This window comes from Lipophrys pholis, assembly GCF_963383615.2.
Source record: "Lipophrys pholis genome assembly, chromosome: 16".
Classification (NCBI taxonomy): domain Eukaryota; kingdom Metazoa; phylum Chordata; class Actinopteri; order Blenniiformes; family Blenniidae; genus Lipophrys; species Lipophrys pholis.
Window position 1 is genome coordinate 11,733,974 of NC_137634.1, and position 18,971 is coordinate 11,752,944.

General features: G+C 41.9%; 2 protein-coding genes across 2 annotated transcripts in view; one reads left to right on the plus strand and one right to left on the minus strand.

Moving 5' to 3' along the window:
• LOC308121312 (actin filament-associated protein 1-like 1) overlaps positions 1-18,971 on the plus strand; it is a 120,600-nt gene that overhangs the window by 50,659 nt on the left and 50,970 nt on the right. The window lies entirely within an intron of this gene.
• Positions 1,258-17,180, minus strand: mcf2b (MCF.2 cell line derived transforming sequence b; the record flags this gene model as incomplete). The annotated part of the gene is made up of 26 exons (XM_080483685.1): positions 1,258-1,339; positions 1,471-1,583; positions 2,025-2,134; positions 3,505-3,677; positions 5,240-5,285; positions 5,435-5,513; positions 5,596-5,688; positions 5,919-6,134; positions 6,339-6,464; positions 7,721-7,813; positions 7,944-8,036; positions 8,119-8,188; positions 8,310-8,425; positions 8,556-8,622; positions 8,753-8,853; positions 9,041-9,129; positions 10,692-10,872; positions 10,948-11,139; positions 12,084-12,275; positions 13,336-13,455; positions 13,561-13,675; positions 13,846-13,970; positions 14,088-14,237; positions 14,410-14,526; positions 14,705-14,839; positions 17,130-17,180. The coding sequence occupies 26 exons, from the start codon at positions 17,178-17,180 to the stop codon at positions 1,258-1,260; spliced, it is 3,045 nt and encodes a 1,014-aa protein (XP_080339811.1).

Below are 18,971 nucleotides of genomic sequence, written 5' to 3' on the forward strand. Positions count from 1 at the left end.
TTGGGATCGACGCTTTAAACATGACGAATTATTTCCTTGATTTTACGCCATTTAAAAAAATAAAAAAATCCATTCAAACCTCCTCACTTGATTAGTTGGCACGTTGTTCACATCCACTTATATTGACAAGGTTTCCAAAATAAGAGGGCGTCTATCAATACATGGCAGTTCAGGTCAGAATCACTTAAAGCTTCGCTGATGACCCCAAGTGAAACTGAGCTTCATTACCTTTGAGAAGGCTGAATTTATGCCAGTGGCATTCTTAAGAGGCATTTCATTGAAAAAACATGGTTGGGACCCATTATGCTCCAGAACTACAGAAATGACTAATAAGTGCAGCAGCATACATCTTATAAAAACAATTTGAATAGGAAAGCCACATGTCACAGGCTATCTTTATGATTATTTCACCTGTGCATTTCCTGCTATGACATGTCCATAATACCTCATTAACGCCACTGAGTGACAAAGCTAACTCACTACAGCTTTCATGACGGTGGAGAGCTGTAAAACCTGAAATATTAACTATTTTTTCCCCCTCTCTTTTATGTCATATCAGCAACTGGAAGACAACGATTGCTCACTTTTGCCACTAGGAGGCAGATTTCCTGGGGTGGTTTCTTTATACATTCAGTGCCTATCCTTTTGGCAATAGCTGGCTGTCCCCCAGCCCCCCCGCAAAAAAATCCATTCAAAATAATGACATTGTACAATAAAGCTATTTTTCAAGAAGCAGCAGCAATGACTTGCTTAGTTGGTTGGCACACAAACAGTAATGATATGTTGGCATACCGATGATTCCTGTGACATCACGTAAGAAAATAGAAATAATACAACTTGAAGTCTTAAACGTCCACGCTGTGTGTATGAATTAAAGTCTCTGTTCAACATGTGAAGTCCAATTCATCAACTGTATTCCTGCAGAAGAAGCCAAATGAACCCATTGCCTGTGTGTGCTTTCCGTCCATATGTCCCACTATCGTCTGAGGTTTGACCATTTCATTTTACAACCGTCTGAGGCTCTGAGGTGAATCTGTCACAGTAGTTTGGAGAGTAAATAGGTGGCTCATGTTGTGCTTCGGTCCGAGAAATAGCAGAGTCCAGTTTTGGTCAGAAAGTGAATGGAATATGTGAGTCTGTGTGTAAGTGTTGATAGTTGCATGTCAAAAAAATGGACCAAAATGGAAACAAAAAATGGAGAGAAAAAAAAAAAATAATATATATATATATATATATACATCTTCTCAGAGTTGGCTCCTAGCAGGTTTCTCCCAGAATCCTGTGCAGATCCTCAGGCAGAACACGACCTTCTTCCCCACGACTTACGTTTCTCACCACCCTGAAAAGTCAACCAGAATAAACGAAACCCGCCACTTCTAGAAAACAATGGTTTCATTTCCTGTTGTTTGTAGTGATTTACAGCTGAATGTTAAATAGTCTATGATCAGTATTGCTGAAAAACTTTGTTACCACATTCCCGACGACTCCTCATGAAGTAGTTGGATAACGTCACCACAATTAAAGATAATGTCATCAGTGCTCGCCATGCTGCTCTCTACCATGACTCTGTACCTGCCCGCCACCTGGAAAAGACAACAGATCAGAGATACTGTGTATTTTACAAGCACACAACATCCCAAAATATCCATCGAAAGATAAATATACAAGTTCAGCTAAAAGTTTGTTTTAATAGTTTAACAGCAAATGTTTGCATACGTCTATCCTAAGAGCCGTGTGTGACCTGAGCACGTCTCCAATAATGCTGAAGATTTTGAGATCCATGTGCCATAAACAGCAAACTTTTACACCGTATTCTTATCCAGCTACAACCTGGATTTCTACTTATGTTCCCCACGCCCAAAGCACCAGGTAGACATCAATGTAAATGTAGCCTATGTATCAGTGATACAGCACAAAACTGCACAGCATAAAGCTGGATTGCAAATGAGTGTTAATATTATGTTTACAATTTTTCCCAGAATGTATTCATTCTATCTATTTTGTGACTTTGACCAAACTCTTACCAGTGGGGAAGGCTGGTCCTCCTCCTCAGAGTCCGATATGTTGGAGAGATCGGTAGCGCCCCAGTCCTCCAGGCCCTCGCAGATCGCCACCGAGTGTGGGACCGGCCAGCCTGCAAGGCACAGAGAGATGAAATAACTGCAGGGGAATCGTTTGTGGAGCATGCGTAGAAATTAGGATTAGGGCAAAACTCTTTCTGACAATTTTTAAAGGTTTTTTTTTTTTGCATTCACAACATGATGGAAGCCATTTTCATATGAAAGGCCTGGGTTGTAGAATTAGCACATATATTTAGGGACGCTTGTGCAGGTCTTAAAATCGAATGTGCATTGTACATTAAGTAACCCATGTCTGCTACAGACGGCTGATGCACTCCAGCCCTCAGCCACAAGTGGCACTCGCATAAAAATGGCCGACAGCCGTCACTTCCGGTCGGCAAGTCACTGCTTCCGCTGCGACCACGTACTGACTCAAGCTACAAACAAACCTTCAGAAAGTTACCATAACTTTGAAACCACATCACGACAGTTCACAAGATTTGACGGTGAGTGGTCGAAGCCCAGTCTCCACTGAACCAGTACGTTAGATATCTGATCGCAGTGAGAAAAAAAGTTATTTTGTGGGAAAATCGCGACTTTCGGGTTAGCGGGAGCCGCGATCGCAGATATCACTATTTAAAGTGTATATATTTCAGATTGTTTTTGATTGTCTTGCGCAACTGTTTTGATGATTGATTCCGGAAAGAAATTATTTTTTATTCATGAACATGAACTGTTAATTTTGTGAAACTTATAAGATTTTCTCATGACCTTGTTTTCAGATCAGGTTTTTTTCTCCCCCCCCCTCCTGCCCCAGTATTCCTCTGTGAGAGGTGTCAAGCCGATCCGGTAGGACCCCCTTTATTCCTTTTTTTTTTGTTGCATCCACCGGATACCATTTTTGTTGGATTATGATTCTTTTCCATTCTCTTTTTGATCAATGAACTTTGTTTTTGGAAAAAGAATCTGATGAACTCTGAACTCTGTTTTTTTGGAAACAAGATTCTGCTTTTCTTTTGACAGAAACACTAAAAGAAACGCTGACTAAAGGTCATACGGGTTTTTGTTAACCGTATTTGTGTAGTTATTGTTGTCATTGTTGTTTGTTATTGTCATGTACACTTTAAAACGTTAATTTATATTTATATGTTCAATGTGTTTAACTATTTTGTTTTCAATATAATTCACCTACAAAACCTTATTTCTGTGTCTCTGCTTTTCATTCACCTTTTCAAGCTCCTATAAACGAATCTGGGTCCATTGCACGACTGAGCTTTAACCTTATAACTTAATTAAAGTAAGCGTTACAATTACATATGTAGACGTATATATATATATATATATAGATCCTCCCACTATAGAACGTAGAAAAAGATTACAACTAATCAGTCCAACAGGAGAAATCATAATCAATACTGATGAAGCCAACGCTGAAGTAACTCACTACGTCGAGGCGAATGAACCACTGGGTCGGAGTGGGCGGGGCTGGTGTGTATGGACTCCTCCCCTCTGCTCATGTGGGCGTGGCTTGTCGCAGAGGAGCTGTGAGGAACAGGGAGACACGCTGAGCAGCCTCCCACCGGCGCCACGGCCCACGACACACACACCTCTGATGCACTAAACCGCATCACAGTGGGAACAAGACACGACCACAGCAAACAAAACAAACAAACAAACAACAACATTCACTGTGTCACAAAACAAGCTCATACCTCATCCACATTCAGTAAATTAATATTGCATTCCAGTTTGTTCACATATATTTTCAGCGTCTGGCTTTAAATCAGGTCACAAATCGCTGCAATATATGGAAATATCATTTCATATTTTACACACATGTAACACAGCTTGAGTAAACAATATTTCTTAAATGATAACAATGTGGTTTAACCTGAATTAAGTAGCAGATAGGTGGGTTTTGCCACACTTTGTCTAATAAACAGATGTACTTTTGTTTGAATGCATTAAATCCAACCCATCTGCCACATAAAGCAGAGACACTTTGATTATGTTAAAAAAATAAAAAATACAGTACACAATCTCCACCAATATTGTGTGCATGAATCATTCAAACAGTGACAGTCATCATGTTATTCCATGTTCAGATAATGTGAAAACAGAGCAACTCCAAGTTAATTCATTTACTTAAAGGTTAGTAATGGTCAACAAATCCAGAGATAAAACCAAAACCAACTCAATTGAAGCTGAAGCTATCTGGAGCCCCTCCACATTATCAAAAAAAAATGCATTAATTAATTGTTGGTTTTGACTTTGTCATGGAGCCTGTTGACAAACTGAAAAACATTGTTTTCAAATGCATACATTTCCTGTAATATGAATCAAAACACAAGTTGAACACTTACAAAAGAAAGACGATCATAAAACTGTATCACATGCTGGCATGCTACAGTAAATAGAGCACTGTCGTTTTGTACAAACGCCCGTCAACACTGAGAAAAGCTCTGTTAACCACACAATCCTGGAGAACCATTTAACATTTAATAGTGATCATAATAACTTCATTAACTCACTGTCATCTCTTAATTAATATCTAATGTGTACATTTATTTCACTCACTTGCTCACAGGAGAATTAATTCCCATTAAGCAGTTTGAGTATTAACACGGGGGAGGTTCTCGATCATAATCAATAGCATCAATCAATAGAAACGAGTGGCTTCAATAATCAGCAGCATTTATAAAATACTGAAAAACGGTTAACAGTTTATATATAAATTCCGCATGCAACACTCTGGATGGTGCTGAAATTCAGCAGCTTGAAATTTCAGAGCCAAGGACAGCGTCGTGCCATCTGCGGGATTTGGCAGTTCAATGATGAACGCCACTTCTCCAGGGTAATTGATGCAGATGAGCAGAGGCTGCACACATGCACACTCATCCAGCATCTCACTACAATAGGTTGTAACAAAAAATATACAAAGATAAAATGGCATGTGTGGAAGATTTGAGTAGTTCCTCAACCGAGAGACCAAAAGTAGGTTCTCGCTACATGTCAAGAGGCCAAAATCAGCTTCTCAGAGGCAGCAAAGCTCTATTATAGAGTACGACAAGACAGCCTGAGTTGGTGTTTGCAGACAATCTGCAGGGCGACAGTTCTCGTGTGAGACACATTTAGAGCCAATTCAAAGGTGATAGTGAGGCCATGCAAAAAAGAGTCACCTGTCAGAGAGAGGGTTGTCTGAAAGTGGAAGCGACGTCGCCTCATCTGAGAAAAGGAGATGACACAGAGGAAAATTACACAGAACGAGTTGTACTCTACCCAAAGCTGCTTCTCCGCTAGAAAACAGGTCAACTTCTATGTCTTCACGTAACAGGAGTAAAAGTCACAACTGAAACACGGCAGTGACAAAAAACCTTGATGTAGTTTTTGCTGGTTTGTGAGAATTTTTCGAATCTCTGTGAGCCAGACGACTTTAACCTCCAGCGTGGGAGCCTGAAAAACACAGGAGTTGTAACACACGGGTTATAAAAGGATGGAAGTCTGTGAAGAAATAGAAAACACAAGGGTGACAGACCTGAACGATGTACACCACCTCTCTGCCACTGTACCAGATTTCAAATTTCTTCACATCGCCTTTCACATTTTCAGTGATTCCCACTGCACTCATCTAAAGGAAAAGAAGAAAATAATTGTCACTATACTTTTTAATAATGAGTAATTCAGCCATCGATTTTTTTTAACTTGGATGTATAGTCAGGCAGGACATACAAACTGCATACAAAGTGCTAACCACAAGACTACGTGCGTCCAGAACCTTCAAATTAACCGCCACATGTAAATCCTTCATCTGACTGACAGACAGGAGGAGTTGATGTGAATGCGTCACAATTTTGTTACCCTGAGGCAGGATTTGAAGCTGTAGAAAGGCGTCCTGTCGTGGTGCTCCTCGTCTCTGCGCTTGCAGAAGAGCAAGGCGTGCTCGTAGAGGAAGAGATGCCTCTGCATGGGCTTGAATCTGGCCAGCTCCTTCATTCGCACCGCTGCGCTCTTATGACTGATCCACACGCTGAAGCCGCCCTGCATGACCACCCGGCCCAGCTGGCTGAGGTCACCCTGAGACAGAGAGACAGAACAGCAGGTCCTCGGAAACTGTGGACTGGAAAAGTTCATCACGTCGCAGTGACAAGTTAATAAAAGAAGCAATTTAAGAAATCAAAAATTAATTTTATTGAACAGAGTGAGCAGGAAATGGCCTCTGATTCACTATAATAAGAGACGTGTGGGGAGATGAGACCCCCTGTTTGGACTGGCAGGTACCTGATATCCAGTGATGGCTATCTGATGCATGGAGTCGTTGACAGACTTCAGCAGCTCCAGCATGGAGTCCAGAGCCTCCTGGAGCTCGCAGCGATATCGCTGCTCCGCACAGTGCTTCAAAAGCTCCTGAACGAGAACAGACACACAGCATGACATGTCCGCGGCTCGCAGCTGATCTAATCTCATCTCCACCGACGTCTGTCCACATTAATGTCTGTGTGTAAATTCAAATTAGCGCCAGACTGTCTGCCAGTCAGCTAAATTGAATAAATTATGTATACCTGTTGTCTCTACGGCACAAAGGGACTGTCCCTTTCTTTATATGTGTCTGTATCTCAGCGTATCATTGTCTCATTCATAAATCTAAATGTCTTCTTTTTTTTTTTTTTGTCCAACAGAACCTATTACTGTGCAGACTGGCTTGTCAACGTGACTTATTTTTGCTATTATTAAGCACCGTAGAGCGAGCAATGGAAGCCCATAAAAACACCATCTGAGGTTAGGCCACGGAATGCTGGCACAGTGAGACACATTTTGATACTTGAGGTTACAACGCACGGTTGCAGAGGATGGCTAGTTTTATCTTAAATTGCCACTCCCAGCCTCTGTGTTTCAGTGGTGCGACTGAGCATCACCACCAGGTGTAAACCTCTGCATCACTCATTTATAATTTAACAGGATCTGTGCACATTTTGTACTGTTGCTTTCTGTTCTGATTTTGTCATTTACCAAGGGCATTTTATGTTTGTCACTCACCTGTTTTTTTTTTAATGAATCTACCAGTGGTTTTATTATTTATTTGTCACAAAGTTATTTATTGTTTTTATTGTTTTGGATTGTTGGTTTCTTCTCTCATACCAAAAACTGAGCAATAAGCTCTTCTCTGAGTCCGGAGTTGTGTGCTAAGTTTGTGCGTCTCACAAGTAAATAATTAATTTGTCTATTGTTAAGTCAAGACATGATGGGATGCATGGAACTTATGTTACTGTAATTCTATATTTGTCCATGTGGATACATCGTTATATATTTTGTCAAATTCAAGTTGACTCAAATTGTATTTTAGTTTTGAGTTGGAAAAGATGTCATATTGTAAATTAAAAAAATAGATAACTTGGGTTGACCCCATTTTAAATAGTATGAAATCAAATGAAAGTGGGAAGTGGCCACATTCTAACATTGAATCATCACCATCATCATCATCATCATCATCAAGAGTGAATTCTACATATGTTAAGGAGCCAACAGTACAGGTGTCTGTGTTCCAGCGTGGGAAACATCTGGGAACTATTTAAGTGAAATAAATTTCATATAATTGAAAAAGCAAAGTAAGCACAGTCGCAAAAGTACAAAGACTTTGTCATCTCTGTGGACGATGTACAAACCTTGAGTAGCAGCTGGTACTTGGTGAGGCGTTGGACTGGCTTCAGCAGGTAAGAGTCTAGACCCAACTTGTGGTCCAGTTTCTTCTGACACTCCTGCAAATGAAAGACGGGGGTGGTTAAATCAACATCCTCTTTTGCTGACATATAAAGTGATAACCGATTCTGAATACAAACTAAAAAATACAGTTATGACAATAATATATTCAGAGTGTCATATAGCAACCTGAAAAAAGGGCGAATCGGAGCACTGCCGCCACAGTAACTCAGAGCGAGGTTTGTTCTGGCAGTAGCGCTCGTACACCTGGAACTTCTCTTTCTGTTCACACAAAAAATTACGCGAGTGTAGAGATTATATAATGTTCCACGATATTCACATGTTCCTCATTATGTTTCCTCACCCGTTGCAGGAAGCAAGCTCCCACCCTCTCCGGTGTTTCCAGGCAACTCTGCAGATCTTGTAGAAAGATCCTATTTGGAGAATCACACAGGAGAGTTTGAGGGTTTCGAACTGACGAGGAAAACGAGAATGACAGGAAAAACTCAGCGACAGCTTGTGAGCTCAGTGTGGCAGAATGTGTCTGTGGCTCACCTGCTGTGAAACTGGTAGATCTCTGGCATGTTGCCGAACAGAACGTCCTTCTGGCTGCACAGAGCTGGAGGGAGAAGATTGGATATGGCGGGGTCTTCCATCTCCGCCCTGTAGCCCTGAGACAGGGCGGAGAGGAGGTGAGACAAGGGGAGCATGAGAAAGATCAAGGAACGCCCGTTGGAGCATCTCTTCACTGCTGCTCGTACGAAGAATGGCGTAGAGCCGAGCAACATCAGATGTATTCACCAGAAGGACAGAGAGCAGTTCGTCCACATAGATCCTCTCTGTAGCAATCAGTTCCTTCATAACGTGACTACAAAAAAGAAGTATTTATGTTAATCCACAAAACATTATAAACAAAAAAACAACATTGAATATAGAATTGAAATTTCAGGTGAAGCTTGAGGTCAGGGATCAGCTCTGACAGGTCCAAGACTGTATACCGTGTGACCTGCTCGGGATTGTCCTCCGCCTCAGAGTCAGTTTCAGGGTTGCTGCCATAAAAACAGCTGCGGTTGCCTTGGTAGTCATGCATCACCTCGATCTGACAAAACACACATAAAACACACCAGTCAGCTTGGACGCGTTGCGAGCAGCAGATGTTTTATGAAGGATATAAAGAGTGAAATAATAGTACAGTATATGTCTTTTGGGGGAGAAATCCTCAAGTTGTAAGAAAAAAGATTTTTCACCGGGGTGAGAATTGTTGGAGCACAAACACTTGAACCCACCTTGCGCTGGCTGTTATTCTTCCGGGCGGCTCTCTTCCCGGGAAGCAGGTCAAAGGAGAACTTGGAGTTCAAGACGTTAAAGTCTACAACTGCAGAGAGACATTCACAAGAGCAAGCAGAGCGAACTGTTAAACATCATCACAAGGAAGAAAACGTGTGTGAAGAAAGCTCAGCGGCTGTAGTGAAGGAAGGGCGATATTCAGGGAGGTCCTCCATTTGTATTAATGTCTCACAGTCATGCAGAAAGGTAGTAAAGGGATATAATGAGAGAGTAAAGTATTCTCTGGAGGCAGGCAGGATACTCAATCTACTCAGCGCTCGCAGTCTTTTTTAATGATTGTAGTATCACAGCCTTAAAGGTGTAAAATGTAAAAATAGAGATTTTACAGATATAAAATGATCTTCACCAATAAAATGAATGTGTAGAAACATTATCGCTGCTGGAAACCGACGCCAGCAATAAAGGCAGAAGGATATTTTTGTTCTCTGGTGATTAAACAGCTGCTGATTTTGTGTAAAAAAAGTTTATGAGAGACGCATCGTGCCGAAGGTTTATTTCCCAGAAAGAAAGAAAAAAATGCTCTTATCCTCGACCCTGCATTATGTTATTTAAACAGTCAATAGAATTAAAAATAACCCAGCTATGAAAACAAACTCACTCGCAATTTGATTATTAAACCAAGGCTGCAAAAATAAATCGAAAGAATCATAAATAGAAACTTTTTGTATCAACTATGCAAGTCTGATTTTGACTGAGAAACACTTTGATGTTGTATAATAGTAAACTCACATCACCACTGAAAGGATTTGGTGAAAATGCGTCTCATATACGTCTTCTCGACAAGTTATGATTAATAAGAATAATTTCAAATTGCCAGAAAGGGGGAGAAATACAACTTTCCATCCTACTGGTCATTGGCCGCAGTCCAACCATGCAATCCTAAACTAGAATAAAGGTCAAGTCAAACATTTGAAACATGAAAGTCTCACTAATGGAAAAAAAAATCTGTAAACTTGGGTAATTCATAGCTCTTGAAAGTCAGCATTTGGAGGAGGAGAAGGTAATCCAGACAATCTAGTAATGGAATGATTAAATGATGTAGTTTTTATACCAGTATTACATTAAAGTTTAAAATGTTGTTATAATGACAAACCCCTCTTCCTATATAGCACAGTAATGGAACTTTAAAATTCTTTTAGAATAACATCTTAGTGGCATTTGAATAAATATATGAATTAAGTGCACATGTTGCTGAACTGAATTTGTCAGACGGGAAATCAAGTTAAAAATATTTAACCTTATCAGAGCAGTGCACAACTCTTAAATCGACAAAACATAAAATTCATAGTTGAGTATTGTCTTTGAATCATTTTGTCTCAATATCAGACCGTGTGAGCTCAAGCTTTAGACATGTTTAGTTACGAGTTCAAGTGTGTTTAAAAATACATTTTTAAGGAAACTGAACCCTCCTGACACCAGCTGAGTTAAGTGTGAGTCAATGAGAAGCAGCTGTTATTCTTCATGCTCTCGATCTCTTCATTGATGAGAGACAAAGAGGAACGAGGATGAGTTTAAGTGTTATAATGAGGCTGATCCGAACAGTGCGCCTGCAGCTGGGATAAAAGATCAGTCAAATAAGTGGTGGTGTACCATGTTTGGGGGAGAAGAGGGGTGACTTGCAGCGTATTGAGGTCTGGTCCGGTTCTGGCCGGGGGGCCACCAGCTGTATGGGTCGGACCTGAATGTCCGCCAGCTTCTTCAAGCACTGCTCTCTGTTCCTGATCATGGACTGCATGGAGATCAGTTTCTCCGTCACCACGGAAACCTGCGACTGGAAGGAAACACAGTGTGGATGGAGGCGGGGCATCACTCTTATCCTCCGTTATATTTCTGCTCCCAGCTTTACCTGCAGCTGTGGGGTGAGTATGGCTTCAAACTCCAGGCTCAGAATGTCCTGGCTGCTCTTCAGGGCAGATGGCGCCCTCTCCTGGTGACAGCTCAGGTACTGCAGAGCCTCCTGGGCCCCCTCTCTGGTTTGGAACTTGTCCACCATCTGACTTGCCAGCAGATAAGCGCCCTCGTCACACCACTGCAGGGCCTGCTCACACAAAAACACGCAACACAACAATACGAAACACATGAACTGAGACATTCATTCCCTCTCACGCGTAAAAGATTTGCTATAGTCAATAACCGGCTTTGACTGTAAAAGAAAAGGCACCAATCGCTAAGGAAATGTCAATCTTGTCGTTTTTATACTTTTTTACTACGAAATTAACTGAATTCATTCAGATTTTCTGGCTGTACAATTATCAATAATTGTGCAATGAATAAGAGTTTCTGCCTTATTTTCAAGATATGTTATTAGCAGGTACTGTATGTGGTAATGAAAGTTTAGAAATGTGTGACACTCCTAAATATTATCTGGGATAGGACAGTTTTACACAGAAACTGTAAGGACGAGTCAGATCTGTCATGGATAGTTAAAAATTATTTTCTTTTTGCAGATATCATAAGCCAGAGATGAGCAACTCTGATCATCGAGACGACCACAACAACCTCATCCTTACTGGCAGAGAAGCAAATTGTACTCCATTTCTACCGTAAGCAATAATGAGAATCACAGCAAGTACGTTAATGAAAATAATTAAATATATCTAAATTGTGTTCATTGAATTACCCTATATGGATTTTAAAGTTTGTTATTCAATACTTGCAGGGTAGCTACAATGAATCTCAAGCAAATGTGTTTGGAAAGGCTTTTTTTTTGCTTCTACACACCTGTAAAGCCAAAAATCTATTAACTCCTAAAGATTGGTGTACCAGATTTAAAAAAAAAAAAAAGGTTGGGGATGGGGTCTCGTGGCCCTTCAGACGACTCGTTATACATGCCTGTCAAAAACTGTCTGGGAGTTACACTCATAACATCTACACATCCCAAATCCTACCAGAAGGTTGCTTGCGGCCATCTTTGATTCTGTGCTTCTGCATTATGAAAAACATCTTGAGTTTGTTGTTGATTTTTTGGTTTGTTTTTTTTACCTCTTCCAGGCGGAGAAGCAGATCTCGGGTTCGAGTGAGCGAGGCCCGCTTTGTGCGTATGGAAGTGGTGATAACGTCGCAGAGATGCCGCAGCTCGTTGCAGCGCTGCACGATGAGAGCCAGCGCGTAGTGATGGCTCGCAGCCAACTGGTGCCCGTGTAAGATCACCACCTGGGCACGAGCCATCTCCTCCTGAATCACACCGACACAGGAATATTTTGGTTCAGACATGTGTGTTGCAACATTTCAGTGAACATCTTATCTCACTAAAGTCATTTGAAGTTGAATCAACTGATCTTGTCACGTTTGTGTCCTGATTCGAGGAAATGCTTCTACTTTAGAGAATAAATCCAATATATTCATTAATGAAGAACACAATTGGGGCTTCATTGGTACAGCTAATTCCTCCTTGATAAGAAGATCTGAAAAATCAGTCTTCACACAAAAACATTCAATGCCATTTAATAGATAGGTAATGTTAGAAAGCAACAGTCAGACCACCACTCGGCACCTCGGTTTTGGGTCGAAGCAGGAGTACCCGTGAGTAAATCTTTTCCCCCCACACAGAGAAAACAGGACTCAGAGGAGAACCAGAGGTTTTCCTGCTGTAAGGGAAGAAAGTTGACCACTACACCACCAACCAGCTGGCCAGTCAATCCATGGACCACAAATAAAATGTCTGTTCTCATAACAACGAGGTACTTGAATAGAGTGGAAAGTATGCTTCCACCAAGTCAGGAAAGTTGCAACTGAAGTTGGCGTCTGGCCAGACTCTCTTGAAAAGACGTTTCCATGTTGTAATAAAGAATACTGTAAAGGACTGAAGTGTAGTCTTTTATAAGTTTAATATTGATAAGAAAAATTGCACAAACATGAGGTTGAGATCATTGTGACCTTTGATCACTGAGATCTGCTGGTGTTATAGTTAAGTTGGCGTCACAGGGAGAATATCCCCACTTCCTGTCCAGTCGAAAGCCTTTCCTTGTGGAGTTTGCATGTTCTCCCTGTTCATGCATGGGCTGTAAAGGTAAACATGTGCACAAAGATGGATGGAATTCAGTTCATCTCATCTCAAATTCACCTCATGCTTGGTTTGAACCGGTCTCTTTGTCTACGTGCCCGAAACATGGAGTTGCTGCCACGTGATTGGCTGATTACCTTCGATGGTAAACGAGAAGTAATAAATGTGATATAAGTGGTCAGTGAGTGTATATATGTAATCTTTAAAACACTTTTCGTATATGTCAGTGACCTCAGCTTGTTGGTCCAGCATCTCCAGGTCTCTCAGCAGCTGCTCCGTCTGAACCACGGTGTTTCCCAAAGAGGCGATCCCTTTTTCCTGGGCAGACAGCCGCTCCAGCACCTCCTCCATCTACACAAGCACCAACATGTCCACGGTTACTCATCACAACAGAGCATCGCCGCGTCGACGCCACAACACTCGCGGACAGATGCAGCCAGACATCAATCACCGCACCTGCTGGAAGCTTAATTCATAGTGCAACAGCTGGAGGTACTGCTGCAGCTTCAAGTGGTGCTTTTCAAAGAAGCCATCAAACGCCTCTTCCATGTCTCTCAGCTGAGCCAGCAGCCTGGAGAACACATGGCCACAGGACACACAGACTTCAAAACAAGCTGCTGAGGTCATCTAAAAGTATCAAACTAAAAATATGTCATCCTACGTCTCGTTTCCAATTAATTTCTCGACCAAAGGTGAGTGTGAACTCAAGCTGTGTTTCCCCCTCATTTGTCGATACTGTACCTTTGAACAGTGTCCATGTCCGCTTGTATTTCTCTCTCCTCCTCCAACTCTCTCTTGGAGGCCTTGACAGTTTCCAGGTTGGACAGCAGCAGGCGTCCTTCCTTCAGCACGCTCCGGATATCGTCCTGACAAAATAACAATTAAAAGAAAAAAGAAAAAGCAATGAAATCATGACAGCTGAAGCCCAGAAACAGTGAGAGGCAGATGTGGAGAATGAGGGAGCGATGGAGAGTAACAACAACCTTCATCTGTCGGTATCTGTGCGTGTGAGAGTGCAGCAGGAACTCGATGGCGCTGGCTTCATCTGGGAGTTCGATCTCAGACAGCTCGGATCCAAAGCTCTGCAGCAGCTGGGCGATCTCCTTCACCGTCACTGCAAATGTCTCGATGGACTGCACACCAACACAATGCATGAACCACTAATGTGGAATCCATCATTATTAGTTTTTCAGAGATCACAATAATTCCTTGTGTCACTCCGTTATTTTGCTGGTGCTGCTTTAACAAAGCGTCAAGCTCCAGGTAACCTTCTGCAGTGGATTATGATGCATTGGAAGTGCATACCGTGCGGAGGACGAGCCAGTCACTATGGCAATACTCCACTTTTGCAGTGAAATCCGAAGTCAGGTGGTTTTCATCGATGTAGCGCAGCAGGTCACCAACAGATCGCAGCATCACCACCTGAAAACGTAGAGTTTCAAGGGATCGTAGCTTTGCACTGTGTTTGACATGTTGTCAAGTGGAAAAGTTGTCTGGAAAACATGCAGCACGTCAGCAGTGAGGTGTGCAGGATTCCAGGTTTGTGCTGCATTGATCAGCAAAAAGTGGTAAGTGAACTTTGAATCTGTCATCCCCTCACCGGCATCTTTAACAGGAAGTCATCTTGGCTGAAGCGAAAGCCCAGGTCGGTGCTTGAAGACGGGCTGGGGGCCGAGCTTAACAAGCTGCTGGGACGGAGCACCAACACCAAATGTAGATTCCCTGGAAAAGAGGTCTGAACAAGGAGAGAGGTTTACTCAGAAGCTATACCATAACATCTTCTCTTCTATGTCAAAACATAAGAACTGTTTTCAGACATAGTTTGCATCAACGTTATCGCTGATCAACAAGCAGTTTTTACTTGCTTTTACCCAAAGGATGATAAATTCAATCTTTTTCCAGCAATCTAAACCAACTCGACTCTGTTATCTTATGACAGCAATATAAAGTAAGTCTATACGTCCATTCATTCATCTTCAATGCAGTCTTCATCCAACATTGAATGGGCATGGGGGCTGCAGTCAACCGAGTGTGTGTGAAGGCAAGAGACACCATGGACAGGTCAGCAGTCCATCACAGGGCAAAAACACACAAGCGCATTCACACCAAAGACAATTCGGAGTGATCAGTTAACCTCAAATGCAAGATGTCTGGATGGTGGGAATAGAAATGAGGTGGTACTCTGGTAGATAGTATACAAAACACCTATTATCTTTGAATCTATGACTTCATGCATCATAGGGAGGCTGATAATGACTTGAGTATATTTTTGCGCCAGTCTGTCTATGAGATGAATGGAGATTGTGCATTTAATTAGTGTGACAGACAAAATGAGGGGATGAGAGCAGTCAGACATCCAGTCAGCGTCGCTGACAGCCGAATGCTCAACACAGCATCAACGCCCCTCAGTGTCAATCAATGGAAGCCCCGTGGCCTCACAGTCAGCTCCTCCTGTCTTCTACCGGTCAATATCAGCTGACATAAGCTCTGCAAGACTTCACACACTTTACATTTTCTCACTGTATTTTGTTATCTCCAGATATTACAGGTTCATTTCAAGTATGTCAAATCAGTATCATCATTTTACCATGTGTCTTATGCTGCTTATCTGTATTTTTTATTTATTTTTTTATGGAATTTTTATGCATCTTTGTGACTCTGAAGGTACTTTTGCAACACACATGCACAGGGAGATTATGCAAACTCTACACAAAGTGGCTCTGGCCCAGAATCCAACCCAGGTCCCTATGCTGTGCGGGTGCAAACCACTGCACGCACGTGTAACCTTAATATTAATTCATGCAATGAATAATTCCTTACAATTCAAACTCCCTTTTCTAAGCCCTCGGTATAATAATTGTCCAATCACTAATTTTTTACAACTCGTGCTCAAACAGTTTTACTTCATGTCAGCTGATGAGCAGAGCAGGGAAATGTGATCTGACGGTGTCTCTTCTCACACTACTAGTCTAGTTTATCTAGTTTACCATGCATTCCAGGATGCAGCTGAGAGTTGCACCAATCAAAGAAAATATCCTCTGCTACTGCTTTTCCTTGTTGCTGATTATTGTTCAGTGGATTGCACATGATTCAAGTATGAAGAAATAAAATGTATATATTGGCAATTTATTCATTTGATAAACAGGAGAATCAGCAGCAAGCTGGCGGCTACTGGGAGGATATTGTGAAAGGCTGTATATGGATCTTCCAATTGTGATATTTATTGCCAAGAACTATTGTTACAACAACAAAGAATCGTCTATCAAACATAAATCCTCTTGCATTTTGTAGAGTTGGTGATGTAGTGTGTCGCAATGATGAATCTAAAAAGAAATTCTCATAATACTTTTTTATTCTATCCGTCATTTCGCCGAGTAACAAGACTCTTCAGCCTTTGCAGTACTGCAAGAAACTTTCTGTGATGGTGAGAGCTGAACTCACCACCATTTAAACACACACTGCTGACTTGAGATCAGATTCCTCTCCAGCGTAGCCGTCCACAGCTTTTGTACAAAAAGAAATAAAGTGAATAATTCATCCAGGCACTCGCCACTAACCTTGGCATCGACGCAGTCATGACGACTGTAATTAATAGCTGCAGAGGTGTCAGCACATCTGTATACATCAGCCGCGTTTAGGCTCATGTGCATCAAGTATTGCGGACATAGATGTTAAAACAGTTACATAAAGATGCACAACTTGAGCACACTTCGCAGTCTGCAGTGCCAAATGTGATGGAGCCGCATGCTGTTGTGCACCTGCAGACCAAACAAGCCCACATTTGTCATTGGCCTGTCCTGTCCCGGTTCATCACGCACTGCCGTGTGATTGTGACTCTCCTCACGGGGAGGCATGTCAGATTAGTGGTGCAGTTTGCCCTGCACTGAGAACACGTCCCAGCCTCTCTGTGTGTCGCAGTACACTTGAGTACAGCTGCTCCCCTCTCTCTGCTGCAGTATCCTCGCCGCCCCGTTACAAGCCTCCCTCCCTCCCTCCCACCCTCCCTCCCTCCCGACGGAGCTTACCGCGGCCCGGCGCAGGCGGGGGAACCCCCGAAACGGGTTGGACTCGGCCATGGCTTCTCGGCTCTTCCCGGTTCCGCCAGAACTGGGACAGGTGGGGTGTGTGGAGCGAGCGGCCGCAGCGATGGCACGGACCGGAGCCCTCCTCTCTCTGCAGTGTCCGGGCGGGCCGAGCGCGAGCGCAGCGCGGAGTGGAGCTTGAGCGCGCACCTCGGCTCAGACGCACTGGAGCTCCGGACCAGGATGACGGGCTGTGTCTCACTGTCTCACCTATCTGACGTCAAAGACCTTAAAAAGCGAGCGCTTTCCAACTGTACTGCACAAAATGTCCATGTTCGCATTGGAATCATTAAAACGACATCTTAATGATATATTTAATAGGACAAATATTCTATAAAAGAAAGCCTGACATATTTGAACAGACAATCTTTTCTATTTAGAAGGGTGACTTTTTAAAAATGTTTTTCTTAAACTAGAGTACAGAGAAACATGACTTTTAAAGCATTGATGGAAACGAAAAGAAGGAGTCGAATTGAAGTCGTTAACCCACTAGATGGCGCTTGAATCTCAGAAGATGTCAAGTCACCTCTGAGTCACCTTATTAAAAGAGCAAACATAGTTTGATATGGTGTGATTTGAATTTGCATTAAGAAATAACTACGATCAATTACTTGGATATTGTACTGAAGTTGGTGTAGATATGGTGAATGACATTTACTGTATTTTAACACATATATCTGAACTATTCAATTATATATACATGTTCACATCTTGCATTAAATTCCTCTAATTGTAATGCATCCATCTTCCCTTCATGCTTTGTACAATTTTGGTTTGGCTGGACCTGATACTAGCTGACTGTGCAAAACCAGTGTACATCCTGGACAAGTCAATCACAAATTCATGCTTACTGACAATTGAAGGAAAGTGTGTCCTTCCAAATATCAAGACTATATAACTTTATCCAACCAAAGGATGCGTGAGAGTGTACCTGATCCTAGCTGACTAAAGGCAATTCTCACTATCTATGATTGTGGGAGGAAACCAGAGCAAATATTTCGATATATATTTATACACAAACTGACATTCATCTGAGATTTGGACACATTTGTAACTTGCATAAAAAACAAAACAATATGCTTTTTGTACATTCATATCCTTGTTTGTAGCCTCATTTCTTATACAGTATCAAGAGTGATTATTGGTGCCTGTCACTTATAAAGTGACACAGGGATTAACATAATGTTACGACATTGCATCTCAGCTTATGTATTGTTATGTTTATTCGTAGTTCCCTTTCATTATGTCATAGACATTTTTGTTTTGTTGGAGTGCCTCATCTGGCCTTGCAGCATTCAGTCCTTGATTAAATGATTTATCTGATTGTGCCCTTTGCCCTGCCTAGGTGCCTTCACTGAGCTGGTCCTAAATAAACCCTCCTGGGAACAATGCCATCCAGGACTTTAATGACCAGCAGCTAAAACAAGATTTGTTTCACGCTCAATACAGATCTTCCTCTTTTTTCCTGTCCACATATTCGTCTGGTGCTATTTATATATAACAACACAAAACAGTGCTCTTAAAATCAGTTTGAATCATTTAGTTAGCATGGGCAGCATAAACCCTGGACACATCTCCAGTCAGTCAAAGTCAGTCAAGACAAAATACAAACGTTTTTTTCAATATATATAATATGACTTTTCTCTTGGACGAACCACAACGTTTCACTATTCTTTTAAGAGCTGAACGATAAAGTGCATTAAGTGTTGTGCCGAACAGTCCTCTTTTTCCTATTTCTATTCCCATGTTGCATTCGGTGTCCTCATACGTTCAGTTTCTTTTCCT